Source organism: Genypterus blacodes, unplaced genomic scaffold, assembly GCF_046128005.1.
Source record: "Genypterus blacodes isolate CSIRO-AG114 ecotype Tasmania unplaced genomic scaffold, CSIRO-AGI_Gbla_v1 ptg000067l_1, whole genome shotgun sequence".
Taxonomy (NCBI): Eukaryota; Metazoa; Chordata; class Actinopteri; order Ophidiiformes; family Ophidiidae; genus Genypterus; species Genypterus blacodes.
Window position 1 is genome coordinate 802,085 of NW_027466879.1, and position 20,773 is coordinate 822,857.

General features: G+C 47.1%; 1 protein-coding gene across 5 annotated transcripts in view; it reads left to right on the forward strand.

Moving 5' to 3' along the window:
- Positions 1-20,773, forward strand: part of zfhx3b (zinc finger homeobox 3b) — a 142,687-nt gene that overhangs the window by 37,955 nt on the left and 83,959 nt on the right. For 4 of the 5 annotated variants that reach the window (XM_076155693.1, XM_076155697.1, XM_076155695.1 and 1 more), the window contains exons 2-4: positions 12,645-15,191; positions 15,319-15,895; positions 18,661-19,157. In XM_076155693.1, coding sequence (XP_076011808.1) covers positions 12,681-15,191; positions 15,319-15,895; positions 18,661-19,157 — 3,585 coding nt within the window. In that variant the 5' untranslated portion in view covers positions 12,645-12,680. Of the gene's footprint in view, positions 1-3,597; positions 3,665-12,644; positions 15,192-15,318; positions 15,896-18,660; positions 19,158-20,773 lie in introns of those variants that run through there. The other variant, XM_076155694.1, reaches the window with a different exon arrangement.

Genomic DNA, 20,773 nt, shown 5'->3' on the forward strand with positions numbered 1-20,773 from the left:
ACAAGGGCTGCAGTGTGTGTGTGTGTGTGTGGAGAAGAGGGGCAGGAGGCTGGTCTTTCTCAAATACAGCCCCACAGTCCTGTGGCTGTCACAACATTCAGACCAGGCCAGCAGGGGAAAGGAAGAAGAGGAACTTATTAACACGCTCTGCATTTCTTAAAATATCCCAGCCGTTTTTTTGCCTCTTCCCTCTGCTGGTTTAGGGGTTTTATCCTCTCACACAGAGCAGTCGAGGTGCTCGTGATGCATTTAAAGCCCCTCGGCATCTGTCGGAACGCTTGTAGACATCACGATGCCAAGATCTGATGTGAGCATTAAGCTATCAACGGCTCCAACACGCTCATATTTGTTGATCCTCTCTCAGCTGCTAAGCTAAGCTGATGATGTCTTTAATGTCTCTCTCTCTCTCTCTCTCTCTCTCTCTGTCTCTTACTCTCACTCTATCTCTCTTACTCTCACTCGCTCTTACTCTCTCTCTCTCACTCTCTCGCTCACTCTATCTCTCTTACTCTCACTCTATCTTACTCCGACTCCCTCACTCCTGCTCACTCTATCTATTTTACTCTCACTCTCTCTCACACACTCTCTGTCTCTCTCTTACTCTCTCTCTCTCTCTGTCTCTCGCTCTCTCTGTCTCTCTCTCTCTCTCTCTGTCTCTCACACTCTCTCTCTCTCTCTCTCTCTCTCTCTCTCTCTGTCTCTCTCTCACACACACTCTCTTTTACTCACTCTCTCTCTCACTCTCACTCTCACTCTCACTCTCACTCTCCAGCCCAACACCCTTTGCTGTGTTGATACCACAGACAGTTGCACCCACAGGTCCTGGTGGCTTTGCAACTGTTTGTTTTTGGATTGGGGGGTTTTGTCGTTCAGTAGTTTCCACTCTGGTCTTAGGTTAGCAAGGTCTCTCTGGAGGTCAAGGAGTCAAAGGACAGCTCAGATTAGCAGTGCAGGTGTATGCATAGCGATCTTCTCTGTGCTCTCTCAGTCTTAATGTGCCAACAGAGATGCTGTCTGATGTTGGCACTGAGGAGCGTTCCAGCTTTGCCCTCCAGGCCACCTTGTTATCCACTTAGCAACTTGTTTTCTTACTGTTTTCCTCCCATTTCTTCTGTTGACAGTTCATCACTGCTCCGCTCCTCTACACTCCACCTCTGAATCTGTCCTTGTAAACCCACGGGGAACTTCTACCACGTTTTTTTCTCAAACGATGACGGAATCAAGATCTGATTTATGAGCGTTGTGTGCATAAACTGCCTGTGTAAGGATGATGCATCCCGTTGGCATGTAAACCGGAGCTCAGTGGGCTTGACTTCCTCAGCGCCGCCCCCATTTAAGCTTCTCTTTCTCTCTAAGCTCTACATGAAAGCTACAGAATGATGTTCACAGTACGCAGCGGAATCTAAAATGAATTGAGGAGACGATTTTCCCTCTCCGTCGGGAATGAGAGGAATCCAGATGTGATGAATGTAACTCCACCTGTCAGATTCCCTCCTGTTTATATTTCCAGTGAAAATGAGTCTGGTTAGCCACATGCCTGCCTGTAAAAATAGCATGTGGTGTGAGCGCCGCGTGCTAACGGGAGGCAGCGGCATTAGAAGACACTGATAAGTAACAAACACTTTTAATATCCCAGAGTGGCTCACTGCTGCTCTCACTCACTCTCTCTCTCTCTCTCTCTCTCTCTCTCTCTCTCTCTCTCTCTCTCTCTCTGTGTGTGTGTGCGTGGCGTGTGTCGTGTCTCTCTTTGCTTTGTTCTGCTGCATTTTGGGACATTCAGTGTTCACTTCCTCTTTTAAAACACAGGCCACATTATTCTTTTAACTTCATTAACTCTTGGTTAGTAGAGTGGGGGGAAGGGGGCATAAGAACATAGTTCTCCCCTGGGGTTTATTGTTTAAAAGGGGTGCAGTTCTTTCCCAGGATAAGGCCCTCAGCTAAGCAGAGAGGAATTTGGGCCAGGCCTCATAAAAAAAAAACTGAAAAAAATTGTGTACCAGAAAGATTTTTTGCTTTTCCTTTCTAAATCTTTGTCATTAATGACTTTAGCAAATGTGAAGTGGGGAGTGGATGGTTGGGCTTCAAAGGAGCCATGTAATTATTTATCCAGGATATCCTACTCTAGAATTAGAGGCCAGGTCACCGGTGGCTTTCATGCCTCTTCTCTCTGCAAAGAAATCATTTCCACAGAATAGACTGACTGGGACGCCTTAATCCATCTGTCTGTGGAGGTTGTTTGTGTGTGTGTGTGTGTGTGTGTGTGTGTGTGTGTGTATGAGGTGTGTAAAGGAGATAGTAAGTTTCCATTTTCCACACATAATGTTGCATGACTTTCCGGATGGCTGTTCTCACTCCAGGCAGCTTTCACCCACATTACTCAGGTTTCCTGCTCATTTGGCCTTCACATGCCTTCTAAAAGGGATCTTATCACCCTACTCAGGTTTAGACACTTAACCAAACACGGGGCCTAACCCCCAAGCCTATCTGTTTCATTACCGAGCCTCTGTGTCACTGAACTCATCTTCTAACAGTCAGCACGTTTACATGCACATCACAAGCGACCCGGCCAGATGAAATCCTGTCGGGAATATGCAAAACAGGGGGAGAGTGTTGTGTCCAAACTCTGCCCTCGGACAGACAGACAGTCAGATAGCTTTGGTCTGTTTATGGAGCTAAGGAAATGTGTTTTGATACCGGTTTTTTTATTTACCTTCACTCATTCCAAAGACCGACTTGCACAAGAGTACAATATCAAATTTGATGAAGCTGCTGTGAGAAAGCGTAAGAAATGAATCATAATCCAGAGAACCATGCTGTAGACTCACATACGTCTTTATAGCAGGAGTCATGCTGTGAGTATCAGTGTAGCCATATTTAAGTAGTTTGGTCAGGCATGTAATCTCCATAGGCAAAGTAAGACGCCTCATGCATGCAACGCCACTCGCTAATGCAACCTGTGGCATATAAGTGTGAGGAGCAAGAGGAATAAAACCCTTATTCTCTATGTTTATGTCACTATAAGCTCAAATAAGCAATCAAAAACGACCCCTATATAGCTGTAATGTAATAAATTATAACTGAACTCATGCTTTTAATTAATCACCGTGTCTGAGCCACAGATGCAACACAGCTGAAACATATTTAGGATATTCGTTTTTGTATTCCGCTAAGTGGCCCTGAAAGCGTTCAGTGGAATCCTTTTAATTCCATTCAAGCCTCTTCTCCCTCGTCTCAGCACGGACGGAGAGTCAGAGTATTGTGTGCATGTAAACATTGTGACTGTTTCATCGCTCAGCCTCTGTGTCACTGAACTCTTCCTCCTGCACTGCACAGACACACACACACACACACACACACACACACACACACACACACACACACACACACCAGTAAGTGACCCTCAATGGGAATCCCAGCTCAGCCACTTCATTGTATATATGTGTGAGTTGCGTTTTTGCCGTTGCTTTTCCTTTGAATCACACACTATTAATCCATTTGTGTGTGTGTGTGTGTGTGCTTGTTGGTGTCTTCTTTAAAAACTCCCCTTTCACATTTAGCAAAACGAGTGTGTCCCTTTAAGAACGCTCTCCGGTGGATATTTGTCTAATTCCAGGTGGCAGTGAACCCTGTGTTTTACCAGGTGCAGGACTGGGTCATTACTAAGGTATTTATTTTCCAGATTACACAGAAAGGCAAAGGATTATAGACATGTTATCCACGTCCCCTCTGTCTGTCAGGGCACGATCCCTGCATGAAGCCGGGTCCTGCACTTTACGCTCCTGTTTGCTGTCATGACTGCTGGATTGTTGTGTGTGTGTGGAAATCCCTTAAGGTGGACTGACACTATATAAGTTTTAAGACAAATTTCAACCTGGTTTGGTGGTATAAAGCTAACTTTAGGCTTTCAGACGGATCAGATTTCTTCTCACGTGTGGTAGCAGGAGTGTCCTGAGGTCCAATCGGTAACAATCGGATCAAGAAGCAATTTAATGGATTTTTTGGCAAGTCCAAATATTTGGTTGGACCCCAGTTCAGGGGTTTTCAAATTCAGTGCAAACTTCCTGAGTGCTCCTGATAACAATATTCCTTACTTTGCCTCCTTCATGCAGTTCTTCTGCCTCGGTTTCAACGTGAGTCTCTGCGTCATGTGATGTTGATCTGACCGTACAGTGTGAGCACAGACATGCAGAGTGTGTGGTATCAGTTAACACAGTTACTCGTGGTGTCTGTCCACCTTAAGACCACACCTCAGAGAAACCAGCCTGCTTGGGCCAGAGCTCAGAGGGCTGCAGGGAGGAAGGGATCCCTCTCTCTCCCTCTCTCTCTCTCTCTCTCTCTCTCTCTCTCTATATCAGCAGGGGTTTGGTATACTGATCAGTGTTGGCTGATCCATAATGGCAGCAGAAGCCGTGGTAATGACGTCCCCCTGTTAGCCCCGATCCCCCCTGATCCCCCCCATCCCTCCACTGCCCTGGTGGTGGGTGAGTGAAGATGAGGTGGAGGGGCTGAGAAATGTGCAAAATTCAACCACAGTCCACAGCTGATGGTCTCTCCCAAACATTTACATAAAGCCCCACAATTGTGATAATAAACAGTTCTATCATTGAGCTTCCGATCAATAATGTGGCTTCTTAGGTTTAATATTTCAATGGTATTGATCATTTTAACAGCTGTGTTTGTGGTCGGCTTGCCTTAACTGCAGCACTGCTGGAAGGTGTGTTTGTGTTTGTGTGTGTGTATGTATGTGAGCGTGTGTGTGTGTGACCTCTCCTGTTACGCAGTGCTTTTCTTATTGAATAATTGTTTCATTTTCTGTCCTTTCCTGTACACGGCGTCCCGTCCTCCGCTGTTAGATCAGGAGGAGATCTATTAAGTTGTGGTCATTTGTTCTTTTAAACCTAAAGACCTCGTTCTGCTACTGTGGAGCAAAGACACTGAGTGTAGCATACAGAAGCTGTGAAAGCACTGCAGTTAGCAGAATTCACTCTCATCCTCTCCTGAGAGAACGTTTGCTTCCCCCAGATATAAATAGGAGCAGATTTGATAATTAGTAGAAATGAAGGTCCTGAGGCTTCAAGGACTTTGATCAGCACATTGCCCACTTGTCCCTGACCTTTCCCTGGACATGAGACTCTCTCTCTCTCTCTCTCTCTCTCTCTCTCTCTCTCTCTCTCTTTCTCTCTCTCTCTCTCCCTCCCTCTCTCTCTCTCTCTCCTCCAACCTCCCTCTTCAATCTCTCTTTCTAATCAGCAAATATAGCAGAAGAGCACATTCTCCACATCCATATATCTGCATTTCTGGCCATTCTTGTGTATCAAGGGTCTCAAATCCTGGCTCACGGGCCACATGTAGCCCTCAGGACAGCTTAATATAGCCCCTGGTGTGTTTGTAATTTACCATTAAATCTGGCCAACTGTCTGAAATCACAGTGTAATTTCATGTTGTACTTTTTCATTATAGGCTCAGCCTCAAATCCCTTGGTTCACAGGAAGCCAAGTGGTCTAACTGGGGAAATCATCTGTGGAATTGGCCAATCAAAAGCTATAGAAATATGCCTGTTACCTGGCAACTGGCTGATAAACAGTTGGCGTTTGGCTGTTTGTGTAAATGTGCCCGGTGATCATTTATTCTTGACTCTAATGCAGCTCCGGCTCACTGCAGCATCCATGCTCCTCATGCGTCACTCATCCTAGTCATCTCTCTCCTGGCCTGGTGGGAAATAAAATCCACAGAAACATTCTCATTGATATGCGATCGCGTTATCTGGCCCTGGTCCTCGGGGTAAACCTTTGTCAATTTATGCATTGACATTATGGCGTTCACGTGATGTTTGGATATTAGTTTGATTTCATAGAGCTCATTAAGAGTTCAGGACATCTAGGACCTACGGCTTTACTTCCTTGCCCTGTCCTGACTTGATGTCTAAGACTTGAGACTTGGTAGCACCACCGTTCCCAGTGGTGACTTGGCACCACAGCGTTCTAAACATCATTATCATTGTGTTGTTGTCTGATTGATTAGGAGCAGACAGACTGAAGTACAAAGTACTGAGTGTCCTCACAGTCTTTCTGCATTCCACTCTATGGGAAAGTGAGCACTCCATGTTAAAGGATGAGAGGTTTCATGTGAGGCCGTTACAAATCCTTCAGCGTCCGTGTCTGTAGGTATGAAATTGAGCAGAAATACTGGATGTGTATCTAACTAATTTGATAAGTATTCGATAGTCTTAGCTGGTGGTGGAAATCTCTCTCTCCCTCTCTTTCAGTCTCTCTATCTGTCTCTCTGTCTCTGTCCCTCTCACTCTCTATCTGTCTCTCTGTCTCTGTCCCTCTCACTCTCTATCTGTCTCTCTCACTCTCTCTCTCACTCTCTCTCTCTCTCTCTCTCTCTCTCTCTCTCACACTCTCTATCTGTCTCTCTCTCTCTATCTGTCTCTCTCTCTCTATCTGTCTCTCTCTCTGTCTCTCTCTATCTGTTTGTCTCTCTCTCTCCCTCTCTCTCTCACAGTCACTAGACATACATGCACTCTTCTGTTACTGCAATTTATGCTGAAGACGTGAGTTAGATTCCTATATGAGTTAATAGGATTTCACAATTGCCCAAATATGGAAGACATGTTGTGGATGATGGGAGTCTGATGGTTGAGGAGACGCATGATGAGGCGTCCGACTCGGACTCTGATGTGTACATGCTGCAGGGCCAATTTCCATCTGCACGTTGGTTTTAACGTGACTTTGGAGTGTTTTCCTTCATTGTCCTAACTTGCATTGATATTAGTTTGTGGCTGACGGCGCTCTGATTAGACGTCAGTGGCTTCATTCCAAAGATGAACTATATTTATAAAGTCTTTCAAAGCAAACCCGCATGGGGACAAAACAGGGAAAGAATACAGAGCAGAAATGACTTTTGTGGTAATTAAAATACTCCATGCTCAGTTTCTTTGCTAATCTGGCGTTTTGCAGGAGCCTGATTGTTACTTTCAGCTTCATTCTGTGAAATTGCAGTGCAGCTTTTGAGTAAATGTATTATGTTACAAAAAACAACTGCAGTAAAGAGGCAACGTCTAGCAGCATGCATATTTAAACAGAATGTATTTTGTCTGCTCTTGCTTTATCTCTTCCCCTGCACTGAGGTTTTAGTGAAATGAAATGAGCCTTCCCATATTTGTACTCCCAGTCTGCCACACAGGCCCCCCCATGCTGGTTGCTAATTGGCGGGAGACTAGGAGCTTCCTGCTGTGTGTTCGCTGCTTCCCCTTGCTTCGCCACCCCACCAGGTCTTTCACCAACACACTGCAGAACCCAGTAATTAACCTACAGCTAATTAGCTACTTCTAATTACACCAGCATGCTGTTTTCTATCACACCCTCCAAAACCGAGGAGACACTCCAGTGCCGTGTGTAAATCCCTCCTGGACCGGTTTGGACCTCAGCCGAGCTCCGACCGCGTCGTTTCATCAGAGCGTCTCGTGTTTGGATAACTGTTGTGTGTTGCGATTTCACTGCTACTTTGTCTGAATTCACTTTTCTGACGTTCTGCGTCACGGAGTGGATGAGAGTCTGGAACGGTGTCGGCTAGGAATGTTGGTGTAGTAACAGGAAGTAGCCTGGTCATGTGAACACAGATGATCAGTCCTTTCAGTCCAAGTTCAGAGGTCATTAGGAAAGTAATTGACCATAGAATTCCACGACTAAAGAATCTGACTTTGTTACAGAGAGACATATGATAATGCTTTAGAATAGTAATCGTCTCTAATTGTGTGAGATGTTCTATTTGAGTGCCTCACATGTGTTTGTAACATGATAGAAACATCATGCCTCTAATAGCAAGCAAACACTCTGTGACACGGTGCTGCTCTCTCACACACACACACACACACACACACACTGGTGTCAACACACAGCACTGTTCCTGCCTGCCTCAGACTCAACACAGCCATGGCTATTTCTGTTCCATAGACTGATAGCTCCTACTGAAGATCATTGATTTTACGGGAAGCCCTGTTTACAGGCTGAGTGCCATCGACCTGAGGTGACTTTTTGCCTCCTGCAGTTGGAGCAATACTGGAGCACCCTTATGTCTGCATTAGCAGCCGAGAGAGACAGGACACTTACAGTACACCAGGCTGCACATTGTTAATTGGCTGATTTGCAATGTTGTGCTCAAAGACTCCAACTCCTTTAACAAATGTGGCGTTATAGTTTTGTTGTTGTTGTTTATATAACGTCAAACACTTTTGCCTACATTCTCCCATCAAATAGAGTGTAATTGCGTTATTTCCAGTTATGTCAAAATGAATAGACTGCTACATAACACACAAACACACACACACACACACACACACACACACACACACACACACACAAACACACACACACACAAACCTTTCCCACTCACTTTCCATCCAAAATTCATCCAGTCATCCACAGAAACCCCACTACACCCGCACGCTTCTCAACTCGCATCTCTACCTCTTTGTCTTCAAACAATGTCCTGTCTATGATTGTGTCAAAACCTCCCCAACTGTTTATGATGTAATTATAGACTTTGTGATAGGCTATTGTGCTTGAACTATTACAAATGTTCAGTGTTTCAGCAGAAACATTTATCCAAATGAGTGCTGTTACAAATGGATGTTGTTTGTAAGAACAATGCTTGTGTGTGTGTTGTCAGCTCGTGTCACCGGTCTGCCAGGTTGAAGACACTTGATACTGGTTTTCATGTGACATAGTTGTTTTTTAATTAAATGGCAGGGTTTTGTAATGGGCACAGCCTCACAGGCGTCAGTTAGTTTTGACAGCTAACAGACAATAGAGAGAGGAAGGTAAGAGAGGGCAGGAGTGGAGTCGGCCTCACCGTGACGCCGGAGTGTAAAAGCCAGTGTTTACCAAAACCGTACCAGGCATTAAGGTGGACTTATGCTAAAGAGCCAGACGCATGCGTGGCCGTATTGTGATTAATTGCAGAAAACCAAGGAGATAAACCCGGGCCTCACTCTGCCTGCGGACTACAATGGTTCCCCCATCAATGAGCATGTCCCCAGTGCAACATCAAAGGCCTTCCCCTGCTTTATCAATAAGAACCCTTCCTTCCCACATCTTCCTGTAACTTGCTTAGCGTTCACGCCATTGATTTTCTAATAAGCGCCCCCTTACCCTGCGGTGGCTGGCCGGGCTCTGTGAAGGCGCAGAGAGCAGACGCAGACAGGCAACATCACTGAGGGACAACAGAAGATCAGGTCTGGTGCACTGTAGGGGGCCTCTGGGCCGTTTAGAGAGGGAAAGAAGGTGTTCCCTCAGTGCTGGATGTGGGTGAGGATAAGGGTCAGCCAGGCCTACGACATGCCTACAGCCCAGAAGGATTTTCATTTGGGGTTGAGTCAGAGAGAATTCCCCCAGGAGAGGCAGGGGAGCAGGGTTCTCTGGGGGCAAGGCCAGGCCTCCAGGCAGGTGATCGGGCATGCTTATAATCAGATGGTTCCTTAGCCTTTAATTCCTCCCTCAGTCGGCTGGTAAATCCCACCTAATGAAAGGACCCATAAATTAAAACTTATCTCATTTTCCATCCCCACCAAATGACATCCAGACCCTCTCTCTGACAGGGTTCATTAGGGCTGAGGCCTTTTCATGAGGCTGAACCGTATCGGCTTTGTTTGGGTGGTGGGAGGAGGTGCGCTAGGCTTTTTTTATTTCTTTGTCATAGGGCAGAGAGATGGAAGGCTGTGGTGTAAAAGTCTTTGAAGGCAGATGTCAGGAAGAGTGTGAGTTGTGCGGTACATTCAGGGCCCGTGCGTCGGCATGCTCTCCCTCAGAGGAGGAATCCAGCCCTTTCTTCCCCTCTGATTATCTCTTGTTGTGAGCTAAGACTTGTTTTGGCTTCATACTGTCTGTTTATTGTCATCCCAGTGGGCCCACATTCAGAAGACCAATACATGGGCAGAGGCCACGGCAGGCAGGAGCTCCTTCTAATCTAATCTATTCCAACTTTTTCAAGAAATACAATATGTTGTTGCCTTGCATATTAGTGTTGAACAGTAGTCACCTTTAGCCGGCTGCTTCATCATTTTGATTTGTGGTTATTAACACAGTCAGCAGGCAGAGACACCGGCCTCCTCCACTTCCCCTCTCCTTCGACCGCGTCTCTTTGTCTGTCTCCTGGACTTGTTTAGTGCCTCCCAGAGATTAAAGCTTTTCCTGCTTTAAACAGGTGTCACTGAGCCAGGCAGACCTCCGAGAGACAAACAGCGTTATATCAGTGGGCCCATCTGCGACTTGCAGACTCCAGACCATCCCATTGCTCATCAGTAACCACTGCAGGTTATTGGATTAGAAGATCTTGATTTGAAAGGGCAATCCTGTTTTCTGTAAGCGGTGGACACTCGGAGCAGGACTCAGGACCTCACCACCGTTTGGGAATCATCGCGCTCTCCTCAATTCTTCAGGTCGTAAAGGGAGTGGATGGGCTCAGACCCAGTGCACTGTCAGACTCTGTTCAGACTCATGCAGAGAGCCTAAGAGGTCATTGTGAGCAGGCTTAAGTAGTAGCCGTGTATGAGGGCCCAGTGTTCCCAGGCCTGGTCGAGACAGCCTGTGGAATCTGGAGGAGGAGCTGATAGAGCAGATTACAGGAACAAGGTGTGAAACACTCCGTGTTCAGACAGGACACATGGAAACTTGTCCTGAAAGGCTCTTATTTTAGTCCGCTCACACTTTCTGTGTTTTCATGTTCTGTCAGTTTGTCCATGTGTGTTTTAATCCCTTCGGTTTGAAGAATCGCGGCCTTTGTCTGTTTGACATGTGGCATGATTTTTCTCTCCTCCCTCAGTCCATTTGTGTGAAATGGCTGTTGAGCTCATAGCGTCTTATTAATAGAGCAGATAATAAATACAGGCCAGTAGGGTTAGTGTCCCCTCACTCAATGTGGCAGCCGTCTCTAAATCATGTCTGACTGTATGGAGCAATCTTGTTAATAAGCCTGCCAGCCTAATATCTTTCATTTGATATGTAAAGTAAGACAGAGGTTATCAAGGTCGACTCCTATAGAGTGTAAACATTAGAATCAGGTGAGGCATACTAACACAAAACTACTACTATTTTACTGTTTATATAGACAGAAGTGTAGCTATACAGTATCTATATCTATATATATTATTTATATATATTCAAACACTATGCTTATTTATTAAATATGTGCTTTTTCTTAAATCAAGGTCAAAGCTTACATTAGTATTACTGAGTCTGTTCTATCCACCTCCAAACACAGAATCACCTCCTAAACTGGGAGGCAATCATCAATGTAGCATGAGCTCATATAGGCCTGAGAGGTCTGCAGAGTGTGTGTTGTGTGGGTTGGGAGCTTCATCAGACATTCATGAAGAGGCAGACAGACATTATCAATCTCTCCTCTCCCCCAGTGGTTAATATGTTAGGGTGTGGGGGTAGACTCCATTCTGATCACAGCTGAAATTTGCATCCCTAAGTAAATAAGTAAATAAATCAAGTGCAAGCAGTGAATGTGCTAATCAACCGGGACGTGGCGGGGAGAGCTCGGTGCCGGGAAACTTTGCTCATGTAATATTCAGCATGGACGGGTTAAAGGGCAGCCCAGAGTTATTGGTTTCAGCCCGATTGCCCCCTTTAATCAATGCTGGCTGCATCCCTTTAATAAAATTATTAGCTCAGCAGTATCTTGAGCTATCATTTTATCTCTTCTGCACTCTGGATTGCGGCCTGCGTTCGGGCCTCTCAGATGCTCGGGGCACGGCCGGCTCCCGAAAGCTCAGCTCCCATTTATTATTTCAGAGGCGGAGGACGGCTGGAGTGTTTGAAACCAGGCTGAGCGTAGAGGTTATTGGATGCCAGATCTAAACACAGCTGCAGTGAAATCCCAACCCAGCTTGTGTATTTTGGGCTCATTGAAAATACGGCCTTTTATTGCTCTTGTTAGAGTTCGTCCACATCTCTCTGATTAATGCACATGTATCACCACCTTGTGTACGCGCAGCTAGAGGAGACTGTGATGGCTGTGTTAGTGTTGAGAATCACTTTTTAAAGCTTTTTTTGGAAAATAAGAATTGCAAGTTTAATCAGCCGCTTCCTTCTTCTTCTTCTTCTTCTTCTTCTTCTTCCACTTCTGTAAATGTAGCATGTGCTGCTGATGAGCGGCTTCTCAGTGTCTAATTATCTCACAATGAATCTATTTGATCCATTTAGTTAGTCTGTTTCTCCTCTTTTCTGACTGCAAGTTAATTAAAAACGGATGTAGGATTTGCAGAATATAAGATTACGGGTGTTGTTTGGAAGGTGAAGATAAAAGATGGTGCGGTGGTGATATGGCAGGAAGATGAATCATGGACGGCTTATTAGTGCTTGTCTCAGGTATTGTGTTTAAGTATCTAATCTAGCATAATGAGCACTGTGTCATTTTCCCAATTATATCTCTGACTTTTGTCTCTCATCCACTGCATCATACATGTGATTCCCTCTTTTAAGGCGTCCCTCTCATCACGCCGTTCTTGGTCTGATCCCTCCGTAATTAGCACCGTCTTAATGTTATGCTGAGAACGCTCGCCTGGTGTGTTTGCATGTGCATTTACATTAAATATCCTAATAAAGCGTTCTCTCCCCTTCTTTGTGTCTTTGCAGGCCTGGATGCGATGAACGCCTCATGTAGGCATAAGCATGGACAGCTGTGAGTCTCCCGTGGTTTCTGGGACAGACGATGGGCTCGGCTCCCCCCAGCAGCAGCTTCCACCGCAGCCTTGGAACGATCACACTAGCTCACAGGTCCCTTGCACCAATCAGGCCCCTTCCTTGGACCCCCTGTCTCTTTCTGCGTTGTTCCCTTCTCAATCCCAGAACCCCAGTGCAGCTCATGACGGGGTGAGAGAAGAACAACCCCAGCAGCAGCAGCAGCAGCAGCAGCAGCAGCAGCAGCAGTCCAAACACACATCATCACAGGCCCATCGTGACAGCTCTGCCACAGGCCAGCTGCATTCCAGAAAAGAGGGTCTTGAGGAAGAGGAGCAAGAACGATTGAGCTGTGGAGAAGACGAAGAATCGGAGGACTTGGATGAAATGGAGATTGACAGCTGTTTCTCAAGTCTGCAGCCCTTTCCTGGGGTGCCCATGGGTCCAGGGGGAGGAGGCATGCCTACTCTTTTGCGACACCAGCCCACACAACAGCAGGGTACCGCTGAGAGTGGCAGTGAGGAAGGAGAGGAGGAAGAGGAAGAAGAAAGCAGTGATGTAGAGAACCTAGCTGGAGAGATTGTCTACCAGCCGGATGGCTCTGCCTACATTGTGGAGAGCCTCAGTCAGTTGATCCAAAGTGGTGGGGGCATGGGACCTGGCCTGCTTCCCACAAATTCTCACGCCAGTGGGAGCAAACCAGGGGAACCTGCTGGGACTTCATCTTCGGTCTACCCTCAGATCATCAACACGTTCCACATAGCCTCATCCTTTGGGAAGTGGTTTGGCAACTCAGACCAAGGTTTCCCCAATACCTCAACCATGGCAGGCCTCAGCCCTGTCCTGCACACTTACCGTGTTTTCGACGTGCGGCACAAAAGCAACAAGGATTACCTAAACAGTGATGGGTCTGCCAAGAAGTCCTGTGTATCCAAAGATGTTCCCAACAACGTGGATTTTTCCAAATTCGATGGGCTTGCCCTCTACGGCAAAGGTAAGCCCATTCTCATGTGTTTTCTCTGCAAGCTGTCCTTTGGCTATGCCCGTTCTTTTGCCACTCATGCCGTCCACGACCATCGCATGACACTTTGTGAGGATGAGCGGCGGCTGCTGGGGGACAAGCAAGCGTCTGCCATCATCCAGGGCATTGGAAAGGACAAGGAGCCCCTCATTAGTTTCCTGGAACCAAAAAATAAGAACACCCCTCTGCCACCTACCCTGCTACCCATTAACTCTGGTCAGAGCTTCTATGGCACCTTTAGTGGTGTCCATCTGGAGCCTGGACACGGCAGCGGGGGCAACGAGACCCTTCTGAACAAAGACTCTGACTCTGGCCTCCGGCAACAGCAGCAGCATCAAACCCCGCTAAGCTCAGTCCTCTCGCTCGGAGGCCTGGGAATTCCCAAAGCGCCCACTCTTACCTCAACCTCAGGCTCTGCCAAAGACTCCAGCGCCCTGCCCAAACAGGGAGGGAGAACAGAGGAGCCTGCTGGGAAAGAGTTGGTTTGCAAGAGGGATGTCGGTGGGGACACTGAAGGACACGAAAGCAAGGCACACCTGTCCAACCAGATGGGTGGCTCGGAGGAAGAAGAGGAACTGTTATTAGGGGAGGATGAAGATGAGGTGGAGGCAGGAAGCACTGCAATGGCCTGTGGTGGTAACAGTAGCAGCAGCGGGGGCGAAGTGGGGGAACCAGCTGTCTCAAACCAAAGCATTTCCAAATCTCCTTTATTAATGCCTAGTAGCGCTCTCCAGCCTTCTGCCTGCGCCTCTGCAGTCAGTTCCACAGTCAACAGCAAAGCCCCTGCTTCCACTTCCTCCTCTGTCAAGGAAGAGAACTTAGCTGCAGATGGTGGGGGGAGGACCTCGGAGCTCCCTCTGAGCTTTAACTGCCAGGGACCCAATGTTCCCATGGCGATGACGGCAGCCGCCGTCAGAGGGAGTGAGGATGACACTGCTGGCACTTCCTCCTCACCTCTGTCCTCCAGTGCTGCTGCTGATGAAAGTGCCAATCGAGATAGTGCCACAGCTCCAGAACCAAATGATTGCCCGGCAGAGGGAGAGGAGGAAATTGGAGCCCTTCTGCATCATCACCACATGCACCACCATCATCATCACCTCCACCCATCATCTCATGGCCATTCCCACCCCCTCCCAGGAGGCTCCTGTGACATAACAGCCATGAGCGAGTGTTCACAGAACCATGGGCCAAGTGGCAACGGAGGAAGTGGGGTCGAATGCCCCAAGTGTGACACCATTCTGGGTTCCTCACGCTCCTTGGGTGGTCATATGACCATGATGCACTCACGCAACTCATGCAAGACACTCAAGTGTCCCAAGTGTAACTGGCATTACAAGTACCAGCAGACGTTGGAGGCCCACATGAAAGAGAAGCACCCGGACTCTGGAGGCTCCTGTGCGTACTGCACCAGCGGTCAGAGCCATCCTCGTCTGGCTCGTGGAGAAAGCTATACCTGTGGATATAAGCCCTTCCGTTGTGAGGTATGTGGACAGTTTACGTTATGATACTTATGATTGAGATTGTTTTTGTTCAGCCTTTTGACACTAACCTTTCAAAGTCATTTAACACTTCACTGCAACTCAAGAGAAAATGTCCTGTATGTTCCAGGTGTGTAACTACTCGACCACCACAAAGGGCAACCTGAGCATTCACATGCAGTCGGACAAGCACCTGAACAACATGCAGACGCTGCAGAACGGAGGTTCGATTCCTACACAGGAGCAGGTGTTTGGTCATGCCCCAGCAGGAGTGGTGGCTGTCCCTACAGTGAGTCAGGCCAGCAGCCATCACCCTTCCCACCACCACCCCGTACAGTCCTCCTCCCATATGGCGGGGCCGTGTGGTGCCCCCTCACCCACCAAGCCCAAGAGCAAACCTACTTGGCGGTGTGAGGTATGCGACTACGAGACCAATGTGGCACGAAACCTTCGTATCCACATGACCAGCGAGAAGCACATGCACAACATGATGCTACTCCAACAGAACGTGACCCAGATGCAGCATGGCCGACTGGGCCTGGGAGCCATGCCCTCACCCTCTGAGGCTGAGCTCTACCAGTACTACCTGGCCCAGAACATGAGCCTTCCTCCGGGTCTCAAGATGGACCCGACTGGAGCTGAGGCCCAGTTCCTGATGGGGAGTTTCCACCTGGATCCCAACATGGCCGCTCTAGCCCCTGCACTGGGTGAGTTAGGACTCCAATGCTGCCATCACACAGGCACCAGCTCACTACAGAAATCTTTCAGTTGGCTCACAGCACACAAACGGTTAAGCAAGAACCTCATATTTCATATTTCCCCCCTCTGTCTCTATGTATACTTGTTGTCCGTTGGCAGCTCTTTTCTTTGTGGCTATCCTGCCCTGAGGCATAAGTGCACTAGTGAACCCGACACCATTCTCCTTTACAAGCACTTCCAGCTCCACTGCCAACATGCAGAGGGGAGGTGAAACAAAAATGATCAATTCTGGATGATTTTAATGGGCCCTTTCCTACTCCATCAGTCTTAGTTTAAAGTATTGTCTGCGTGATGAGGAGGTCAATGCTGAATGCTTCAATCTTACTTCCACTCTTTAGACCCACTAGTGGCAAGACTGGTCCGCTCGAACTGGTCCAGTTTCCTCTTACGTTCTGTTATAAATGTGCCAAATGAATCACAGAAGCTTGGCAACAATCCATTTCACAGGTCTTCACACTTAGTGGCACAATATCTAGGTCATTTTGGCTCAGAATGTCATTTTGTTATACCCGGTTTTGCTCTTAAAAGGTTTGTGTGAGTTAGAGGGTCAGGCTTCTGTGTTCCCTCCCTCCCTCCTTCCTTCCCTCCCTCCCTCCCTCCGTTTCCCCCTCCCTCCCTCCCTCCCTTCCCCCCCAGGGCAGCTAGTCTCAGCCTTTTTATGTCATTATTCCCAAACTGCCTCACCACTGGAGTTCTCAGATTTTCCCAACTTTGTAATTGCAGCTATAAATTTTATCTTGGTCAAAGAGCGGAGGTTAGAGGGCTCTGCATGGGTAATTCAGCAGCATAGCGGAGTGTTCGGCATGCCAGTTACAACCCCACAGTTTGTACAGACTTGTCTTTAACTGTCACTAGTTCAAAGACACAAAACAAGAATTGATTGCTATGACTAATTCGTCTTTCCCTCTCCTGCCATCTGGTTCATTTTCCTGTGAGGTGAGCGTTAATAAGCATGTTACAAGGGAGGCGATGATGACAGTCTGAGCCTGTAAACTACAGTGGTGTCATCTTACGTTACGTACATTAGGACATACGCCCCTCAGTAAACCTATGAAAGAGTCCAAGAATTTCAAATGGGTGGTGCTCTGACTCTTCGTCTACCCCCCTTTCTAATCCTGGTAGAGATTTACGAGAGATGACCTGATCCCCACTGAAATCAGATTATTGTCTCAGGGTTCATCCGGTTCATGGAAATCTTGGAAAAGTTGTCTGGAAAAGTTATGGGAAAAACAAACAGATCATGGAAAATTTACAGAACTCTGCAAGATAATTTATGTCAATCATTATGTCGTTAATCTATGTCTAATCATGCTGTTTACATGTCGTTTGAGGAATGATCTTAATTATAATTGTGTACTTTGCTGTCTAGCACAGCCAACACATACATCACTCAGGACAGCATGAGATATGATGAGGTAGTGGTCAACAGCCATACGTCTTCATAGTAAGGGACAGGTGTGAGGAACATCCTAAGAATTGGTAGAATTGACGACAAGGTGAAGAATGAAGAAGGAGCAGGGTAGCAACAAGGCCTGTGTGTGTGTAGGTGTGTAGGTGGTTAGAAGAGAGAGAGAGTGAGAGTGAAAGGAGCTATGACTGGGCAGCTCAGTTTGTGAGGGATTTCAAAGGGCTTCTCAAAGGTCTCCCTCTCCTGGCTATAAGAACTCAGGTAAAGGAGAAAAGTCTGAGAGCAGCTGCATAGTGCACCAATAAATAAAAAGGAGCTGCTGGAATTCATTTTGTGTGAAGCCAGGTGGGGTCAAGACAGCAGGCTGAGTCTGACCAGTGATGGAGTCAGGATCAGCAAGCAAAACTCTTCTGACTGTTCATTCATTCATTCATTGGTTGATTCATTCTCCAGGCTGAACAGACATGGGTTGTATGGTTTGTGTAGTGAGCCACAGATACACTGTGCAGTACCAAGCAGGGTTCATCTGTGATGTTTCTGTATTGATCTAAAGGCAATCTGGACAGAAATAAGCTCAATGATCCAAGCAGAGCAGTGGAGTTTCTATACTATTCGGTGAAGCAGGCTGATGGATTTGATTTACAGTAATGCCTGCTTGGGAACCGCTAAGTTCCTCAGTAATGATAAAACAAGTTTTTGTTTTTGCGGAGCTCACAGCCTCTGGAGTCAATTTACTGACACGCCATGAAAGTGAACCAATACAAACAGGAAGAAGTCTGGCAGTGTGAATCCTTCTCCCTATGGAAAAGGCCCGGCTTTAGACGAGCTGTAGAAACATAAATACATACATGCACATCATCAGAGCAGGAGAGCGGAGCCACTTTCACTGGAGGTCCTGATTTGTTTCATCACAACCCGACACTGTAGCCAAGATGTTCTCACCGTTCCTCTAAAACTCTGTGTGCCCCCGTAAAGAAATCACTTCTTAATAAACTGAAGCTCAGGAACACGATCTGAAATAAATTAAAGGGAGATTAAGTCATCTATAAAAGCTGAACTTGTGAACTCTGTGTGTGTGTGTGCGCAGCAACTCAACTGTGTATCTTCAATTTACACAAACTGTGGATGCTTAAATAAAGAAAATGTAAAAAAAACACATAAAAGTGACAATAGTAGTATTTGTGTAATTCTTAATTTTTGGTTTAGGGGACACAAAGTCTTAGTAGGACTCAAATGTGTGTAATCACTCCACACACCTTTCTAAACCCTGTCCTCTCTCTTGTTGCATGTGTGTGTCCTCTCCAGTAGGTGCAGAGATCCCCATGGATGTGCGGCTGGGCAGCGGGCAGTTGGTGTCTGAAGAGCTGATGACCCTGGGAGAAAGTCTGTCTCAAACCAGCGACCCCTCCCTCAAGCTCTTTCAGTGCGCCGTGTGCAACCGCTTCACCACTGACAACCTGGATGTGCTGGGCATGCATATGGGAGCGGAGCGCAGCCTGCCAGAGGAGGAGTGGCGCGCCGTGGTGGGCGACTCTCACCAGTGCAAGCTGTGCCACTACACCACTCAGCTCAAGGCCAACTTCCAGCTGCACTGCAAAACAGACAAGCATGTGCAGAAGTACCAGCTGGTGGCCCACATCAAAGAGGGCGGCAAGAGCAACGAGTGGCGCCTGAAATGTGTGGCCATCGGCAATCCGGTTCACCTGAAGTGCAACGCCTGCGACTACTACACCAACAGCCTGGAGAAGCTGAGGATGCACACTGTCAATACTCGACATGAGGCCAGCCTGAAACTCTACAAGGTTAGTGGGGCTCAAGCTCATTCATCACACCCAGCGCTCGCCTGTGTCCTGTCAACGTGACATGAATGAGGAACGTATACGTCTGAGGAAAACATAGGATAGAAGCGGAGGTAACAACAGCCAGGATCCAGTTTATAAATACAGTCTTCATTATTGCACTGGGTTGTGGAGCTTTGATAAGACCAAGAGAAGCAGAATGTTTATAGGCTCCATATGGGAATGTTTATGATCTCATTACTACAGTCAGCTTTACACAAATAGCAGAAGTGTCCTTTCCCCTCTCACTGCTAACTCCACACTCTTCACTGCAAATCACAGTGAAGGTTGTAGTACCGGCCCACACCACTACACCCCTCCCAGAGCATGAATGATGGCTTTGTTGTGTAACCCTTGCCTCTCCAGTAGGAGCAGGGCCATGAGAGGAATGTGGCAGGTGAAGCTGGTTTGGAGGCTTAGGGCTGAATCACTTGGAGACGAATGAAGAAGTGTGAGGAGACAGAGGTTTGGTGCTAATACTCCTCAGAGCGGGAAAGGCTGAATCGTTCTCGACAGCCGTATTGATTTTTGCTGGACTTGGAGCTTCACCTTCTCCTCTAATCATTCCATAATAGCCAATGGATGAACACTCTCCGAACAAATGGCCATAAATCTAACAGGCCTGATTCCACTTAGGTACCTATCCTGTGTGTCTGAGGCTCCGGCCACTCTGCGCTTAACCCAAACTGGCATAGCTGTGCACACACACATAGACACGCAAACACACTCCACACACAACACTTGTAAGTCTACACTACGTAAACACGGGTAGATTCTGCCACTTAACACTGCAACGTATAATGCTGCCCTCAGGCTAATAGTAATAATGATACGTTTTACTTATGGAGCACTTCTCTGAATAATCAAAGACGTTTTGCAAAATAAAGGAAGACCAAGAGGGAAGAAAAATGGAGGATAAGAGATAGTCCTGATATGTTGAAGTGGGGAGGTTTAAAGGGAGGCAGTAGAGGAACAGGGCTAATGCTTTGGCATCAGCAGGACAGGGGGACAAATAAGAGAGTGTGAGGGAGGAGGAGGAGGAGGAGGTCAGTGAGGTAGGAGGGTTGGAGCTTTGAGATGAAGACCACTTTGAACCACATCCAGGTGATGACATCATCCTCAGCAGACAGAAGGGGGCCAAGCAATGACAAGGATGACAAGAGCAGAGAAGGAAAGGGACAAAGTGTGAACGTTGGACTTGAGTTTTTGGTGAAGGAGGTCCTAAACTTCCCCCTATGTGCTGCATTAATGTTACAAACTAAGGTGAAGTTTAAAGTAATTCACTTTATTAAATGTGTAGATGCAATATTCCTATAATTACATTTAGTTAAATCCCTAGAATGTTGCTTTAAAGTTAATCCTCAGCAGGCCTGAGATGACTGGCAGGTCTCCATTCAGCAAGGCCCTTTTACTGGAGGAAGTATAAAAGAGAAAAGTCATTTCAGTGTGTTATTAAAGGCGAAGGTGTGATGCCAGCGTGACCATTGAAGGAAGCCGTGGGACGCAGGAGGTGTTGAGGAGAACAGGTCACATGTGTGTGTGCGTCTCAGTCTGGCTCGCAGCAGAAGGAGAGAGGAGTG